Consider the following 19581-nt stretch of genomic DNA (forward strand, 5'->3'; position numbering starts at 1 on the left):
GTATTAAATTGATTGAAGATATCTCCCCAAATAAGTGGGTAATTGCATGTGGCTAGCCACACGGTACGACCACATTGGTTTATAAGAGTATCTTCATTTATATGTACGAGTAACCCTATTTTTTCATAATAGTAGCTCCATGTTGTCCATAAAAGTAACTCAAATTCATTATACGAGTAAAATCAAGTAATTTCAAAATAAGTAATCTCATTTGTTCATTCGAGTAACCTTTATTCCTTTGTTTTAAAAACTAAAAAAATAATTCCATATATATTTAAGATAGTAACCCCTTTTCTCATTTAAGTAGCCTATATACGTTAAGATAAACCCCATTTGCTCTCGTGACATATATTACTTAATTAATTGTCTTATATGTGATTATGTAAAGTGGCCACACCATTGCCTAGCCATATATAAGAATTTGTGAACCAGATATAGCCGTGATACAATCACACGTAACATTAATAACAGTAAACCAATTTCAATTTTGTTAAAAACTAGACAAATATAAATTGTTTACTTAACTTTTTGACTGACACTTATCAATAAAAATAATGTTTACTCCTCTCACTTGGTAGATAGAAGAAAATTAAATAAATTAGTACGTAGTTAGTAGTGAAAGTAACTAGTAAGTAATACTTCGTATATATTTTATAGCGTAATGAAGCACTTACTGATCACTCCCACAGTCCCCCCCCCCCCCCCCCCCCACATATTTGATCAAGGCTTAAGTTTTTTAAAATTGACAACACATGATTGCACTAATTTATTTAAGCATTAGTAAAACCCTAGCTAGCATCAAGCTAAGGCCACCAAAAAGAGAATGAGAATTTGTGTATATGCACTAGTTATTGGTTTAAGATAAACATATGCAAGCAAATTGGTCAAATAGCCAATCATCAATATGTCTATGTAAATCCTGGCCGTTTATTTACATCATTCGCTCTTCGTGGCTATCTCTACAGACTACAGTACCAAAAAATACAAAGACAACAGGTTCAAATTTCATCTACCCCTAATTTAAAGTGGAATTAATTGGCACCAAGTATGGGTGGGCCTGTGTTGCATCCACATTTCAAGCCCAAAGGGTCTTTCATGTAAGGGGGTGATAGAATCAAACATATTCCTAGGCCTCAACCATCAGTTTAAGTTTTTGGTTGAGTTGGTCCTCTAACATAACGTAGCTTAATTCTCTTGCGCTTGTGCACCATCATATTGATCTTTCAATTCTCCTCCAACCATCTCACCTTTTGCATCCATATAAATATAGGCCTTAGCTTATTCAACAACTCACTCTTATCTTAAAAATCAATACATTTCATTAAGCATCATTTTTCATTTAGTTACAATTTCACCCTACAATATGGCCACTATCAAAACTAGTCTAGCTCTTTTATTATCATTTTTGCTATTGTTATCAACATTAGCAAACGTGACCGAGGGTCGTGTCGAAAGAAAGGATCTAGGGTTGGACCTAGGTGGTGGCATAGGTGTTGGTGTAGGAATAGGCACAACAAGAAAAGGGCCGTTTTGCGACGGAAATAATTCGTCGCAAACTGGCAAAATTCCGTCGCAAAGTGACTTTGCGACGGATTTCCGTCACAGGCATGGCGTCGCTCGAACTTTCGTAGCAAACAGTCCTTTTGTGACGGAATATCCGTCGCAAAACGAATTGCGACGGATTTTGCGACGGAAAGGTAGTTGTAGCTGAAAACAACATTTGCGACGAAAATTCCGTAGCAAGAGGAATCATTTTGCGACGGAATATTCCGTCACAAATTTGCGACGGAATGTATTTCCGTCGCAAAATGGATTCTTTTGCGACGGAATAGTCCGTCACAAATTTTGCGACGGAATTACATTCCGTCGCAAAGTTATTGTAATTTTAATTTTTTTTTTTTTTGTATTTTGTTTTTTTTCCTGGAACCTGTATTCCTGCAATCCTGTTTAATTTTTTTGTATTTTGTTTTGTTTTCCTGGAACCTGTATTCATGCAATCCTGTTTAATAAAATACGTGCATTTAAAATAATTTCAGTCAAAAAGTCCACGCCCTAACATAATTCAAATATATACAACACGTAGCCGTAACTACCAAGTACGGTACATGATATAATTTTTTAAACTACAATGTCATCCATATACAAAAATCGAAAAATGACACCTAACTAAACACAAGCTGGCTGTCCTTGGCCTGCACCACCACCACCACCACCACCCGGGTCGTTCCTGGGGTCTCGAATCTGAGGCTGAATCGTAGAACAAGTGAAAGGAGTGGTCAATCCTGTAAATCTACTGGCTAACTCCTCTAAGAACTCCTTGTTCTTCCTCTCGATTTCAGCCATCCGTTCTGCCACTCGAGCCTCCACTCGAGCATCGAGCTGTTCCGCCACACGGCTATCGATCTGGCTCTCAATTGCTTCCACCCTCTCATTCAACTCCTTGTGGAAGTTTTCCTGCATTTGAGTTATGACCGACGGTACGTATTGGCTGGAAGAACCCGATCCTCGTCCCCTAGATGTGCCGTAGTACAAGTCAGCACCAACACCAAGACCTCTAACACGACCCTTCTTATTACGACCACCAGCCGCCTCAAAGAAAATTTCATTTTCAGACAGTTGGGAACCCTGGGTTCTTGATTCCTCCTGTCTGTGTTGGTACGCCTCCTGTAACAAACAAAGGATATACAATGCAGAAATAAAAATAAAGAATGAGAACCTATTGATATAGTTCATAAGTGGCAATATAGGTTCACTAGGTCCTAAAACTAGGAAAATTGGGTGAAAATGGGGCGTTTTTGGTTCTAACTTGTCTATTTCTCACATTTGTTATCTAATGAACCTATTTTTGACCTTAATACACCTAACTAACATAGTTACTTGAGTTTGAGGCTTGAAATTGTTTATAAGTGGCAATATAGGTTCACTAGGTCCTAAAACTAGAAAAAATGGGCGAAAATGGGGCGTTTTTGGTTCTAACTTGCCTATTTCTCACATTTGTTATCAAATGAGCTTATTTTTGACCATAATACACCTAAATAACATAGTTACTTGAGTTCGAGGCTTGAAATAGTTCATAAGTGGCAATATAGGTTCACTAGGTCCTAAAACTAGGAAAATTGGGTGAAAATGGGGCGTTTTTGGTTCTAACTTGCCTATTTCTCACATTTGTTATCTAATGAACCTATTTTTGACCTTAATACACCTAACTAACATAGTTACTTGAGTTTGAGGCTTGAAATTGTTTATAAGTGGCAATATAGGTTCACTAGGTCCTAAAACTAGAAAAAATGGGCGAAAATGGGGCGTTTTTGGTTCTAACTTGCCTATTTCTCACATTTGTTATCAAATGAGCTTATTTTGACCATAATACACCTACCTAACATAGTTACTTGAGTTCGAGGCTTGAAATAGTTCATAAGTGGCAATATAGGAAACAAGTGGCTTGAAAATGGGCGAAAACTAGTTATTACCGCAATTTCCTTCGCTCTTTTGTTCGCAGGAACCTTCCCTTTCCCGGGCACCTCCTTGAAGTGTGTATGCAAGAAGAGATCAGGTGCTGATGGAAGCTTCCCTTGATTCTTTGCCGCCTTGCAATGTGAACAAGTGAACAGTATTATTAGATACAAATGTAATTAAGCACATATAAATACGTACATTCAATTTTTTATACAACAACTTACCAGCTTTTTTGCATGTTGTACCGCAGAGATGGAACCTTGAAAATGGGTCGGTTCTATTTCATTATCCATAGAGCCAGATCGTCGGTTCAATCTGTTCTGTGCTGACCTCTTCTTGTAAACGTCATCCACTTGGGGAATATCCATCATCATCTTGTGGATGTCTTTTGAGATCCAGTCTGGCTTTCTCCCTCCCATCCTTTTAGTGACGTTGTAGAACATTTGTCGCAACCGAGTTGCAGCATAAGTATCAAACGCCCTACGCACTTGCCCCTCCAAAGCAGGTGCCCAACTGTAATGTTGCTGAATATACAAAAAACTCTATTAGTTACATATTCATTTGGTTAAATTTATGACACCTATTATTTATAAGTTAAACTTATACCTTGAACAAGGTGAACCAATGTTCCTTGGTGGGACCTTCAACCTCGCTGTAGTTCTTCCAAGGAGCTTTGTAGTAGCCTTGAATTACATCAGTGACATTCCCCTTTACAGCGTCATTATCAAACCTATGAAACAAGGGTATTTGTATTAGCATTATATGAATAACAAATCAGAATTTTCCCTTTTCATTTAAAATCTTACCAGAGCATAGAAGGTTCCAACACCGGCATGTTAGACCCGGTTGAGCTAGGTTGCTCAAGCTGAGTGTCATCCGTATCCATACTCGAACGGTGCACGGTACTCGGCTCCGCCTCTGAATGAGGGGTGGGTACCTGAGTGTCACCCAACCTGGTGGCATCCTCGGTGATGGTAACCGGAACAGGAACCTGCAAGTGATAAGAAGGAAACTCTCTGCTCTTGCTTGATTTCTTCTTCGGATCACCCCGTTTACCCATTGATACCTGCATCATATTCATTTCACATGATAGGTTTTTCAATTAACAACAAATATAACATCAAATTGAATATAACATCAAATTAAATCACAGTTAAACCAAGATACGCATCCAAAAGCAAAAATTAAGTTTCAATTAACAACTCACGCATATAATCATATCAGTCACAAACAATAGTAGCAAAGTATCAAGCTAAGTTCTTTTCTTCATAAAATCAAACCTACATGAGGTTTTAGATGACATATATCCAGGGGTCCTTACCACTCCAACCTAACCCATCCTTGGACATCTTATCTCACTAGTGAATGTATGCCTAGTTTTCAATTCTATAGAAAATCCGACAGCATATCCCTACAGTTCTCCAAGTACACGATGTAGGTAATTAAACACACCAACATATGTACCCAGAAAACATTGTAGAGAAATGAGACGCCAAGATATTCCATAGAATCAAAAACATTGCATACATTCACCACCTAAAGTGAGATTAAACGTCAAAGGACAGTCCCAACCGGGGACTATTCAAGACATACTCCTAATGTGTATGTCTTGAACGGGTATCTAGGAATAAGAAGATGCAAATGCTTTCAAATCTTAGTGAACATATATAATTAACATACATACCATAATTGTTTAATTTAAACAAGTTTAAAGCAAGTGATGAAACACATATAATTAACACACAATTACCCACATTCAAATAAACATACATACACTAACATGTATTTTTAAATTAACATATATTTTAAACTAATCTAACATATATTTTAAACTAATCTAACATATATTTTAAACTAAACTAACATACATTATAAACTAACTAACATATATTTTAAACTAAAATAACATACATTATAAACTAATCTAACATATATTTTAAACTAAACTAACATACATTAAACTAATTCTAACATTGCAATATATCTTAAAAATTAAACTAATTCTAACATTGCAATATAAATTAAACTACACTACACTAAACACAAGTAATTAAATAATAAAATTTAGTTACAAATTAAATTAAAAAACATAATTAGAAAAAGTTAGGGTTTACATTAAAATTAAATTGAAAACAAAAACAAAGGGGGATAGTGGAATACTCACCGGGATTTGAGGGTGTTGTGGCGGAAATCCGGCTGCCGGAAGGAGGGTGGTGTGGTGGCTGCACACCGCCGGCGAACGGAGGGGCGTGAGTGGGCTTGAACGGAGGGGGTGGCGTGGGTGGGCGTGAGTGCGCGTGAGTGGGAGTGAACGGAGGGGGTGGGCGTTAGTAGGTGTGAGTGGCCGGATTCCGGTCGTTCCGGTGGCGACAGCGGCGGTGAAGTGGCCGGATTTTCTTTCTCTCTCTACGCTTTCCTCTATCTCTCTCTACGCTTTCCTCTTTCTGTTCTTCGTTTTCTTTTTCTCTCTCCTTCAGCGAAACTTCAGTTTTTTTTAAAAAAATTTAAAAACTTTTTGCGACGGAATTTCCGTCGCAGAATCCGTCGCAAAATGTTTTTTTTTTATTTTTTTTTTAATATTGTTTTGCGACGATTATTTCCGTCGCAAACAAACTTTTGCGAGGGAATAAATTCCGTCGCAAACTTTGCGACGGAAATTCCGTCGCAAAAGTTTGTTTCCGTCGCAAAGTTGCGACGGAATTTATTCCCTCGCAAATTAACCCTTTTTGCGACGGAATTGTAGTCCGTTGCAAGGTTTCCGTCGCAAAATGACCTATTTCTTGTAGTGAGGTGTTGGGCTTGGTGGAAGTGGCTCAGGTGCGGGTGCTGGCTCAGGTTCAGGTTCAGGTAGCTCGAGTTCGAGCTCGAGCTCATCCTCCTCTAGCAGTTCTGGTTCCCGTGGTGGGTCGGGAGCTGGCTCTGAGGCTGGTTCGTATGCTGGTTCTCATGCTGGTTCCGGAGATGGAGGAGGTGATGATGGTAACTATTAACTAAAAATTTTTACAAGCTTGTGGTAAAATATGTTTCATAGTTTTGTGTTTTTTTTTGACGAGATTTCATAGTTTTGTGTTGATTTCATTTAAAATTTGTGATTATTGTTCATGATTTGTACGTATGTCTTGTATTTGTTGTACTATATTTGCATCGTAACGATGCAACTACTCTATATTATAAGTGTTGCTACTTTTTTTATCGAGTTAAGTGTGATTTACTATTTTTATATGTAATCTAATGTTAATAGCTTTGTCTAGTGCACAAGTCAACAATGAAAATATGTATGAATAGATTGTTTCTTTTCTTTTTTTTTTTTTAATAATAAATTTCTTGATTGAAAGTCAACTGTTATTTTGTACCAAAAAAAGAATAAGTTTGAACAATCTTATGATCATAAGATCAAAATCTCATCTTGAAATTTTGGTTTACCCTTAACTATGTATAGCCATATTTACTGAAATACTGATTAAATTTGGACATATTTTTCTACGCTAGCACATTTGTTCATAATAATCCCGTCAAAAAATATATATATATATATATATATATATATATATATATATATATATATATATATATATATATATATATATATATATATATATATATATATATATATATATATAAACTTCATTGACTAATACAATGATTGGAAGTAAGAAATATGAGTAAAGTAAAATTAATCTAACCACTCGAGTCCACGACCCAAAGGCCAAAGCAATAACGTAGTACAAAAACAGTCCACTATAACATTTGTACCCAAATGTACGGGTCATAAACTCATTACAAACACAAGATGGGCTTTAGCCTTTTGGTCCATTTACAAAATCAGCTTAATTAGTTACTCGTATATGGACTTGACACTAGTGAATTGGTGATACTTTAATTAGTTATTTTGAGGTCTTTGACATAGATTTAGGGCCTGTTCTCTTATGTTGAAATTTAGTTCAGTTCAGCTCCTAATTTACTTCTCTTATAAAATATTCATTTCAGTTCAGTTCAGCTAAGTTCAGTTCAGCTGAGTTCAGTTCAGTTCAGTTCAGCTGAGTTCAGTCAATGAGAACAGGCCCTTAGGCTGAATAGCTATACTACTACTCGTATAATATTCAGAGTATTTATTTTAATTTTTTTAATTCTACGGAGTATTTACTACAGTCGATTTTTCATTTGAGAAGGAGGCTTGGCTCAGTTGGCCAATTCTCTAGAATTTCATGTGAGAGGTTTGGGTTTGGTTCTCTTCAAACTCAAAAAAAAAAAAAAAAAAAAAAAAAAAAAAAAAAAAAAGAGAGAGAGAGAGAGAGAGAGAGAGAGAATACTCCATATAATTGTGTAATCAATAGGTGAATATTGTAAAATTTAAAGTGTTGCATTTACAAGGTTTCCAAAAAAATGTAATGTTCTCATTACATTACTAAAATCTATATCTTTGCCCAAGAAGTAACTAAATCACATGATATGATACACACAATCACCAAAACTATTGTCCAGATCAACAACTAGAACATTGTCCAGATGAATAACTACTTACTAATTAGTTTCATGATAGATACATACTGTTTACACGTTTATACAAAAAGAAAAAGAAAATACATATTTAAATAAAGAAGTTATATGAAGTGTAATTCTTCAAACAATTAAAAATCTTTAAATCAACACCATTCATTCCATGAAATATTTTCTTCCTTAAACTCTTAATATAGTCAAAGTTAAAAATAATAACCTCCCAACTTAGTCCATCTATTTTCTTATTTTTCCTTGTTCAATTATCCTCATACAGTCATACACCCATACAAAATACAAATGAGAAGATATTCATAACACGGTCCAAATCAAACAAGATCACTCATCACCTAAGCCCCAACTACAGGAATCAAACCTTTATCTGACTGACCCAACTCAATCCGAAAAATGGAGTATTATCATTTTGACTCGTATGAACACAATAATTTAGTACTCCATATGACTTAAGTTAAATATAGACCCCATCTAATCCGGTTTTACCGAATCCAACCCAAACACCTAAACTAACGGCTATAGACGAATGGGGCTAACATTACTGGTACAAAGCTGAGTAGCTGACCATAGTACTGTACCGGAAACCCCTACACACAAAGTCACAAACACACAGGAGGTTCTCTGTCAAAAAACGAGTCAAGTTAAAAGTAATAAATAGAGAGCAGTAGAAAATACTGAAATACATCCAACCTGCCCGTCTTTTTAACGCGTTCACGCGTCTAGTTTGGTTAATTTGTCTCTATCTTCATTCCTCTCTCTTTCCTTGTGGGTGACCACTATATATCCCCCTCTTCTTTCTCTTCCCTTTTTTTCTCTTTGCAGATGCAGATTTACCATTTCCCATTATTCCTCCATTCTCTTTTCTCTGCATCTGCTAATAATCTCAATTTACACCAATAAAATTCCATTTAATCAAATTGAATGATTAAATTTCTGGAAAGAGAAAATCAAAAGAGAATAGTAATGCCTCAATTAGAGGATGAACTCTTCCCTTCAACACCTGGGAAATTTAAGGTTGATCAAAGGGGTGCTCATTATTTCATGAATCGTCAGCTTCATCGATGTTTCGCTTCCACAAGTACCATGTTTCTCTGGGCGTTGTTCTTGATCGCTCTTACGGCGTCGTATTTGAGTTTCCAGAGTTTTGTCGATACCGGTAGCAAGTATTTCACCGCCTCTTGGGGCGGTATTCAATGGGAGAAGCAAGTACGGACATCCGCGCAGATTCATCGATCTGGTGGGATGTCCGTACTTGTTACCGGCGCTGCCGGTTTTGTCGGGTCCCACGTCTCCCTCGCCTTAAAAAAACGGGGCGACGGAGTCGTGGGCCTCGACAACTTCAACAACTACTACGACCCGTCGTTAAAACGGGCTCGTAAGAATCTACTACAATCTCATGGAATATTCATAGTCGAGGGTGACATCAACGACTTCAAGATCGTGTCGAAGCTCTTCGACACGGTCGCCTTCACCCACGTGATGCACCTCGCTGCCCAAGCGGGTGTTCGATACGCGATCGAGAATCCCATGTCGTATGTCCACAGCAACATTGCGGGTCTAGTCAACTTGCTGGAAGTCTGCAAGTCAGCTAACCCGCAACCGAGCATCGTATGGGCTTCATCTAGTTCCGTCTACGGTCTCAACGAGAAGAGCCCGTTCTCGGAACTCGACCGAACCGACCAACCCGCATCCCTCTACGCCGCAACCAAAAAAGCCGGCGAAGAAATCACCCACACCTACAACCACATCTACGGGCTATCCATCACCGGGCTCCGCTTCTTCACCGTCTACGGCCCGTGGGGCCGGCCCGACATGGCCTACTTCTCCTTCACCCGAAACATCCTACAAGGGAAACCAATCACCGTTTACAGAGGTAAAAACAAGGTCGATCTAGCAAGAGATTTCACATACATAGACGACGTCGTAAAAGGGTGTTTAGGAGCATTGGACACGTCAGGAAAAAGTACCGGAAGTGGCGGTAAAAAAAGAGGGGTAGCACCGTATAGAATATACAATTTGGGTAACACACAACCGGTAACGGTACCGACACTTGTCGGTATACTAGAGAAGCATTTGAAAGTGAAGGCGAAGAAGAATGTAGTGGAAATGCCAGGAAACGGCGACGTTCCGTTTACTCATGCGAATATTAGTTTGGCCCAAAAAGATTTCGGGTATAAGCCCACTACCGATTTACAAACCGGGTTGAAAAAGTTTGTTAGGTGGTATCTCTCTTATTACGGCTACAATAACGGCAAACCTGTAAATTGATTTTTTTTTTTTTTTTGGAAGTAAAATTTTTTTTGTCAATTACAGAATTTTGTTGGGTAATTTTTAATTTTTTTTTTAAGGGTGGAGAAATATATGGGGGTTCTTTTTTTTCAAAAATGGAAAATTAGGATTCCAAAAAAAGAAAAGGTGAAAAAAAGTATCATGGGTAGATGAATTTTATTTTTTCAAGAATCATATCTGTAAAGGAAAAATCTTTTATTCTAGGTGCCAACTAATTTTTCCATATTTGCATACTTTGGATATTTTTGCTTTTATTTTTGGTTTCATACTTTCAAGGGCGGGGGTGAGAATTTTCTGGAATTGGGAGGGAAATTCTAACCACTTAAGCTATCCCTTATTCTCAGTGTTATTAATTAGTGGTGTTTATTTACGCGTTTAATTATATAATCAGTAAATAGCTTGGCCGGTTGGTCATTATTGATAGTAGTACAGCAATAATTGAAGGAAATTTCTTAGGAAAGAAAGAAAGGAAGGTCTAGAACGTGGCATGTTGCATCAATTTTCTACTCCGTAATTTGTTTGTAATGTTGCAAGTTATGTAGTGCAATGTGGTGGCATACTTCTAAGTGCAGGCATAAGATTTGATTAAATTACTAATGACATTAGCATAATTATAATTGTATTGATGAATAAAGACAAGGCCTTAAAGTAGTGTATAACATTGGATTTAGTAGGTAGTTACAAAGAGTTCATACCTGGTATTGTGTGTAAAGGTATGTAGGAATGGTTGGCCACTAAGTGTGCTGTTAATTAGACTTTATTTTTGTCTACCTGTCGGTGTTTACTGCTAATAGTTAAGTAGTCAAGATACTAATTAAAGAAAGGATGAGGCATGGCATGTTATACTTGTTGAGTAGAAAAATGCGTTTTAGGATTAATTAATGGTATGGTATGCTTAGCTCCTAATGAAAAAGGGGTTATATATAGAATACAACAAAGTGTAAATTCTACTCCGTATTAGAATTAGTTATTTGTAATCATGTCTAGCTAATACTGTATATATATTTGAATCGGTAACGCAATAACTTAATATAAAGTATGACTAATACGGAGTACTTAATAATATTTCGCATTTTTTGGTAATCACGTGAAATATAGTAGGAGGTGAGATTCGACCTCTAGCCTCGCACTTGATCTAGCAACGAGCATTGGAGATTAATCCTTGATTGTTGTGCAAGTACAGGGTCATTGTACACTATTACAGCTGAATGATGAGTAATGAATTACACATGTATCTTGTCACATACCCCATGACAGTTCAAATCACTATAAATGGACTATTGGAGTGTTCAACTTGGAAACCTATAGTACTACTTAAGTACTTAATAGTTAATACTTATACATGGATTATTATGGAATATTAAAACAGTTCAGTCTATTCTTAAGGATGAAGTTATTTGAATTCCCATAAAGATAGATTTCGTATTCCTACGCTCTACATTGTATATTACAAGAAGAATATACATTTAATTTAGTTCCCACCTTTTTCGTGATTTAGAAATTTTATAGTAATAATATTCCAACCTATTTTTTTGAAAGAAAATAATATTCCAACCTAGCATTGAATTATTCCATTTTTTCTAGAATCTTGTATAACTTAAGTTTTTTTTTTTTTTGGAAAGTTGTAATACATCTCGTACCTCTGTTAGAGAGAACCATCTAAATAAAAAACAATAAAGCCAAAAGTCGAAATAAGAGTGAAATAGTTACGTCATTTATTATTATAACAACATGACAACTAATTTGGACAGATATACTCGTAGTATCATATCTGTCACCATACAAAATATGGATTAATTTAATTTGTAGCTAGTGAAGCGGAAAAAGTCTAGCTTAATACGGAGTAGCACATTAAGTAAAATGTACGTATCAATAATAATGATAGTTTCAATCTTAAGCATGTTTCCCACAAAAATGTATAGAATTAGCCAACAAATACAATATAAATAGTGATCCATTAATAAACTTTTGAACTACTATTGCTTCATTAAAATGATTGCGAGATCCAACTATACTAGACAGAGCAAGTGGTGCTAAAAAGTTAAATAAAATTGAGGAATAAAGACAGGCTGGTTTTTAGAGCGTGACATACGGTATTGTTAATGGCGATGGGCCCACTAATCGGCTCTTGTGGGCCCAAAAAGGCCCAATATATATTTATCTAGCTGTTAAAGTTTGTTATTTAGCTATTTATATAGATGGATGTAGATATTAAGATTATGATATGATGGTTTATTATAACAACACATGCTTTACCGACAAACATACACTAGATTTTTTTGTTTTTTGGGTGCTATTTTTGTAACCGAGTCAGTTATACTTGTATGTTATACCTCCGTTTTAGATTAGGACATGTTCTTTTGAAGTTCTGAGAAGATATTTCTAATCTCAACCTGTATCTTACCTTATAAAAAAAAATGTAATATCTCTATTTTATAGTATATGCAACTTTAAGAGAATCGTAAGATTTTTCGGCAAAATTTATTTGTGAGTTTAAATAATTAGATAAAATGGATGCATGTGGTAAGAGATATATAGAGAAATGACAACCTACAAATAAGAGAAAACATTTGTTGAAAATAAAATTTAGCATCCACATCGACAAAGTCATAAACAATACAAAACGTTGTTGGCAAAAGTTGCAAATTATATAAAACGCATGGTTTGTTTTTTTTTTATTTTTTATTTATTTTTTATTTTTTATTTTTTTTATGAAGGATTATATATTAATTTTGGTTCCAAACCTTTTATTATTATTTTTATATTTTTTTCCCATTAGTTTTAAAATTTAATGGATCTCATTCATATTTGGGCTGAATGGCTGTATCTAAAATTCTCAATTATTAAATTTTTGTATGGATTTGAGTCCAATCCAATACCGGGACTCTTTCAACTAGTAACAACTAACAAGTCCGCTATGTGTGGTAGAGTAGTAGACTAGTAGGTAATGAGTATTTCACACATTTTCAATTTGACACTAATTACAAACTCTTGTAAAAGAAATATTTTAAATCCTAATTTCTCCGTTTCTTTATAATTGCAACACTTCTCTAAAATGTAAATTTCACAATAGTTGCAACATACCTTAGAAAAAAAGTTTTTAATGTGAAAATTGTATTGTTACCTTTAATTAAAGCACAATTATACTCCTTACAACCTTTTAAGTTTTAACCACATTTTAAGTGTATTATAACATGTGGGGTCCACTTTTCTTAAATATCGTGATAAAGTATGTGTTAGAACTATTAAAAAAAAAACGGAGGAAGTATAATACAATAAAACTACTTTTTATTACGAAATGAGGGGAGTACCATTCATTTCTTGAAGCTTAAAATGCATCAACAATCCTTTGTCAAAAAAAATAAAATAAAATAAACAGTGTCTTTTTGGTGCAGCAGGCCACATGGTGTGGCCTGCTGCCAAGTCAGCAAAAATAATGGGAGTTACTGGTATTGTCAAGGTTACTTGTATTTTTTTTTCAGGAGTTACTTGTATGATTACTTATTTAGGGGTTACTTATAATTTTTTTTTCAAGAGTTATTTGTATGGAATACTTATTTAGGGGTTACTTGTTTTTTTTTTTTTTTTTTTTTTTCAGGAGTTACTGATTACTTGTACTTTTTATGGGTTACTTGTTTTTTTTTAAGGGGTTACTTGTATGGATTACTTATTCAGGGGTTACTTGTATGAGTTAATTCAAGAGTTACTTGTATGATTAATTATTCAAGGGTTACTTATATGAGTTACTAGCTTATTTAAGGGTTACTTGTATGCATGGGTTACTTGTATGAGTCACTTATTCAAGATTACTTGTATGAGTTACTTGTTCAAAGGTTGCTTGTACGTATGTCTTATACCAAACCAGTAACACCCTACAAGTAACCCCGACCAAAATTAGTAACACCCTACAAGTAACCCCTGACCAAAACCAGTAACATCGTACAAGTAACCTCTTGAAAAAAAAAAATTGTATTCTGGGTTACTTGTTTCAATTCTGGAGTTACTTGTATTCTGGGGTTACTTGTATGGAACACTTGAATGGGTTGAGTAACCCCAGATCAAAATCTCGTACCAAACCAATAACACCCTACAAGTAACCCCTGACCAAAACTAGTAACACGTATACAAGTAACCCCATAATACAAGTAATACCTACAAGTAACCCCTGACCAAAACTAGTAACACCCATACAAGTAACCCCATAATACAGGTAACACCTACAAGTAACCCCTGAAACCAGTAACACCCATACAAGTAACCCCAGAAACAAGTAACACCTATAGTAACACCATACAAGTAACCCCTGCCGCACCATGTGGCCAGCCGCATACAAAAATTTGTGTAAAATAAAATGCATCAACATTATCCCAATGCATATTCTCCCCTAAATTCGATTGTGTATTTAAAGGATTATTTTTATGGTACGAGTACTTTGTTATTTTAAAATTCTTTAGGAGAAATTTAAAAATCCCCCTAAAAAAAAAAGTCTACATATTATAAGTTTCCAAGAAATTTCACGAGCTGTTAAGTATTTATTTTTAATCTTTGCTATTGAATTGAATTGGTCAAGACTAGATTATAAAATTGTAAAATGTATTTGACTGTTTAAACTTTGAAAGCAAACACAAATTATATTAACAAACACATCATGATCAGTGACAATACATTGGTAGAAATTTTCATACTATGTAACAAATTTAATTGATTTATGTTATTTTCAAAAGGATTATGAACATAAATATATATAGCATACCCTTAAGATCAAGATTAACTGGCTATGAATCTTCTAATATATATATATATATATATATATATATATATATATATATATATATATTATATACTATATGATCAATTATTGTTGATACCATAATCAACCATGTATCACCTAGAACAACCAAAATGGATCCAATACATAAAACACACAAAACACCCATTAAAGGAAGTCTACAAAAACTCAAAATTTGAGTGCAAGTCTTGCAAATCTGAGGGTCGAGGCATGAGATTTCGATGTGATCAATGCAACTACGACATCCATTCAACTTGTGGAACTTGCCCGGTTATGCTCTCTTCATTCACACACCCACGACACGTTCTACAACTAATGGAGCCACCACAACTCTCGTACCATAAGTGTCACCTTTGTCAAAAGCATGTCAAAGGGATGGCTTATAGGTGTAAATCATGCAACTTTTTTGTGCATCCTGTTTGTAGTCAATTGCCGGAGTATTTGATTAAACATGCTATGCACCCTCCTCATACGTTGAAGCTTCAATTAATGGCATCTAGTAAGTGTGACGTTTGTGATAAATCATGTAAATATTGGAGGTATTTTTGTGGGATTTGTGATGTTCATATTCATGTTGGGTGTTTATCAAGTAAGAGTACTATTAATAATGATGATGAAGGTGGTTTTGGTGATGTTTTGACTGAGATTATTGTTGGTGTTATTTCTGGATGAAGTTATGTATACATATATTTAGATTTATATGTTCTTTCAAAAAAAAAAAAAAAAAAAATTTGTATGTATAATAATTTTATCATATGGTGATGTATTGTATATGTTAGCTATGCAAATATGTATCATGTATCCCATTTTTTAGGAATAATCAACATTTTTTTTGAGCTTATTAAGACACGAATTGATCGCGGCGATACTTCACCAACCTAATTACCATATTGATTATTAAAGAGAACTTGCATATAGTGATATTAAAATTGTTAATTTTCCAATTAATCTATGATTGAACCATACATTGACTGACTACTTGTTTATCACTTTTGTAAATATTAGTTAGTTTGTTTTAGTAGTAGACCTTAGTGGCTTAGATTAATTTGTATATCTTTAAAAAAAACCCCTTTTTCTAAGTAAATATGTACATAAAATATTTAGTTGTTGACTTGCTGTAATGTATAGATTTAATTTATTAGTTAAACCATAAATTTCAGTCCTCCAATCTCTTCGTGGGATTGACACCTTATTTACCCTTTATTAGCTACTTGTTAATGTTTGTGCGGGCTAGATTAAATTTATGTAAAATTAATTTACACGTATCACCTCTTGGTATACATAACCTTATCATAGGATCTAGAAGGGTTTATACACTATCTAACCTTCAAGCATATTTTGAAAGACTTCAACTATTGCAAAGGTTTGATTAATTCATAAGATAGAATACAAACGACAATGCGGATCCGGAAAAAATATTTAACGAGGTCAAATAATATTTCACAAATTTTAATGGGGTCAAGTGAATAATTTTTATTGAAAAAACTTGATTTTTTTTAGAAAAAAGGTGTAATTTTAGAGGAAAAAATTTCATCCTTCCATGCTCAAGTGGGGTCCCTTGACCCCACTTAGTTGTATGTAAGTCCGCCACTGATGTCAAACGGAGTATAGAATACAAACGACTATACGAGTGATTAAGCTAGAATACAAACAGAGTATAACATTAATTCATAAGTTTCATGAAATTTAATGTAAACTTTAAGATAAATCTAACTGAGATTTTTTCAAATCGTAGCTCAAAAAACTCTTGGCAAACTATGTATCGGATGATCATCAAAACAAATGAGTTTCCTTCACCAAATATTAAGGTGCATTTTCTCTTTTATTTGATGTACGTAGCACCTTTTCAATTTTATTAAGCCAAATATAGTCCTAATACAGTAATACTAGCTAGTTAGTCTAGGAAGGCATAAGTGGCTCGGAATCTGAAGTAGGAAGCTAAGGATTGCTTCGAAGGTGAAAAGTATAGAGTAAGATCGAGTTGGGGCTTATTCTGATTGACTGAACTGAACTGAATATTTTATGAGTGGAAGGAAATTAAGAACTGAACAGAACTGAAAACAATCAGAAGAGAACAAACCCTTAAACTAACTGTAGAAAAGTTCATTATGAGCTTGAATTCGAACACGTGAAGGATCATCAGACTTCCTGATAAGCTTAAATGATTCAGAAGCTCCAGGATGATGGGTTGTTGTTACCACTACAATGTTGCCTTCACTAGACTACACACCAGCAAACTGATTGTTGGACACCCGAAATTGAATGTGTATTTCGTTGATTCTCCAAAACTGCACCTCCCGTAAACTTGTTAGTTGTTACTCACAATAGTAGCTAAGAAAATTTGCTCCATGAGATTGTATATATATATTATCCTGCTGAGGTCAAATATATACTCCGCTCTGTATAAAGAAAGTTTAGCTAATTACCCTGAAAGTTTCCCAATCAGATGCAGAAGTTAGATATGATTAGCAACTAACTAACTAAGATGGATTGTGTTCCATCCTGTGTAATATTGAATAGGGGAGGATGAAAAGACAACGAAAAAGTTGCATAATCAATAAGAATTTTGAATTTTAACACCAAAAAAAAAAAAAAAAAAAAAAAAAACTTTTATTTTAACACCACAAAACTTTTTTAAAAAATTTGATTTTACCACCACCTAACGGTTGCCATCCAAAAATCCGTTAAGTGGGGTTTATTGTGCCACATGTCATATTATTAATTAAGAAAAAAAATAAGAAAAATTAAAAAAAAACCCGTAAACTACCCAGCCAACTAGACCTATAGAAACCAATCCGAGAATCCGAATATTCGATCTGCAACCAATCCGAATTTTAAGATATTCGATCCGAGTTTTAAATTCATTTTGGATCAGATATCCGATCCGAAAAATCGAATATTGGATACAGATTCGGATTCCGATTTTCAAATTTTCCGATATCCGAAATTAAAAGGTTAAATATTGAAATTAGATACTATTTTTTTTTGTAAAAAAAAAAAAAAAAACACTGTATATTCCATAAAAATATATACTACCTCCGCTTCGGATTACTTGCAACAGTTTTCTTAAATGGCTGCTTCACATTACTTGCAACAATTATTTTCTTTCATTTTTTGGTAAGTTTTTTGCTACAAAATGACAATTTTACTTTTACTTTTTTTTTAAAAAAAAACATCCTAATTAAATCATAAATCTATTCTTATTACATTAATCCCTAAGGTTAATTAATTTTACCTTACCACCACATCCATCCTAATTCATTCAACAGCTTCCTCCATAAGTTCTCTCTTTTCCGTCATAATCCACCACCTTCAATGGCAACCACCACCATCACCACCACCACTGACCACCACCACCACCATCTTTAATGGAAACCACCACCTACATCGATCGCCGCCTCGTTTTCTCTCTCTTCCTTTGCTTTTTGTTTCCTTATTACCCAATTTCGAAGGTTTTTTGTCAAATTTAACCATCAAAACTCTAAATATAGAGTTTTGAAGAGTTTTGATGGTTAAATTTAGTCAATTCAAGCTTTAATTGATGATAGAGAAAGGTTTATGGGTTCGTTGAAGGTTGGATTGTGGTTTTGATTTCGGTTGCTGCGGGGTACGGTGGTTTTGGGGTTTTGATTAAAGGGTTCGTGGGTGGTGTTGGACGCGTCGGTGTTGGGTGGTAATGCTGGGTGGTTGTGTTGGGTGGTGATGCTGGGTGGTCGGTGCTATAGAGGGTTCCTGGGTGGTGTTGGGTGCGTCGGTGGTGCTGGGTGGTTTAGGTGATGCTGGGTGGTGGTGGTTGGTGGGTGGTTTCGGTGATGCTGGGTGGTGGTGGTGGTGGTGGTTGGTTTCGGTTGCTGGTTGGTGGTGTGGGTGGTGGTGGGGTATTTAATTTGATTAAAGTTGAATTTGTTTTTCCTTTTTTTATTGTTGGATTAATACCTAAACATATATCCTTATTTTTCCATAATCATGCTTCAATCTTTTGCCTTAGCCTCCGCAATTTGTACTTTGTTGCGAGTAAATCCGAAGTGGAGGTAGTATTAACTAAACACACTACTCACTTAGGGCATGTTCTGATTCACTGAACCAAGCTGAGCTGAACTGAACTGAACTTCTTGGAGATGAACTGAACTGAATAGTTTATAAGAGAAGGAAATTCAGAAAAGAACTGAACTGAATTGAACTTATTGGAGCTGAACTGAACTGAATTGAACTGAACTTATAGGAGCAGAACTGAACTAAACTGAAAATAAGCTGAAGAGAACATGCCTTTACTTTCTTTCTTTCCTTTTTTTTTTTTTTGAAAAAACCCGCAAAGGGGACTAAATAGATAAATCGAAATGGACTACATCAAGAAAATGAGAAGAGATTACATCAAACCACATTCTTTGACCTACTTCCCATGGTTGAAACCGAGCTAATTCATGTGCAACTTTATTCACTCCTTTTAACAAACGACCACGAAACACTAGCAAAATTAGAGCAAAACAATAAAATATCTTCAATAACAAGATTAAAATCACTTGGGCCAACATCCTCAT

General features: G+C 34.9%; 3 protein-coding genes and 1 long non-coding RNA gene across 4 annotated transcripts; 3 read left to right on the plus strand and 1 right to left on the minus strand.

The window, feature by feature from the left end:
- The first annotated feature begins 1308 nt into the window (after positions 1-1308).
- Positions 1309-6648, plus strand: LOC145612506 (uncharacterized). The gene is made up of 2 exons (XR_014106626.1): positions 1309-1508; positions 6247-6648. It is a non-coding gene; the product is annotated as an uncharacterized LOC145612506 (long non-coding RNA).
- LOC145611577 (uncharacterized) lies at positions 2167-5751 on the minus strand. The gene is made up of 6 exons (XM_081666917.1): positions 5621-5751; positions 4263-4522; positions 4063-4186; positions 3681-3980; positions 3471-3587; positions 2167-2664 (listed from the first exon to the last, which is right to left on the minus strand). The coding sequence occupies exons 2-6, from the start codon at positions 4514-4516 to the stop codon at positions 2167-2169; spliced, it is 1293 nt and encodes a 430-aa protein (XP_081523043.1). The 5' UTR covers positions 4517-4522; positions 5621-5751.
- Positions 6649-8770: 2122 nt separating the features above from the next.
- On the plus strand, positions 8771-10477 carry LOC145611663 (UDP-glucuronate 4-epimerase 1). The gene has a single exon (XM_081667014.1). The coding sequence runs from the start codon at positions 8887-8889 to the stop codon at positions 10231-10233; it is 1347 nt and encodes a 448-aa protein (XP_081523140.1). The 5' UTR covers positions 8771-8886; the 3' UTR covers positions 10234-10477.
- A 4656-nt stretch (positions 10478-15133) lies between these two features.
- On the plus strand, positions 15134-15882 carry LOC145610456 (protein VACUOLELESS GAMETOPHYTES-like). Its single transcript, XM_081665796.1, has one exon. It carries the CDS (start codon positions 15134-15136, stop codon positions 15713-15715), a length of 582 nt encoding a protein of 193 aa, XP_081521922.1. The 3' UTR covers positions 15716-15882.
- The last annotated feature ends 3699 nt before the right edge of the window (positions 15883-19581 follow it).

The sequence above is a fragment of the Chenopodium album genome, chromosome 24 (genome assembly GCF_948465745.1).
Source record: "Chenopodium album chromosome 24, dcCheAlbu1.1, whole genome shotgun sequence".
NCBI classification, from domain to species: domain Eukaryota; kingdom Viridiplantae; phylum Streptophyta; class Magnoliopsida; order Caryophyllales; family Amaranthaceae; genus Chenopodium; species Chenopodium album.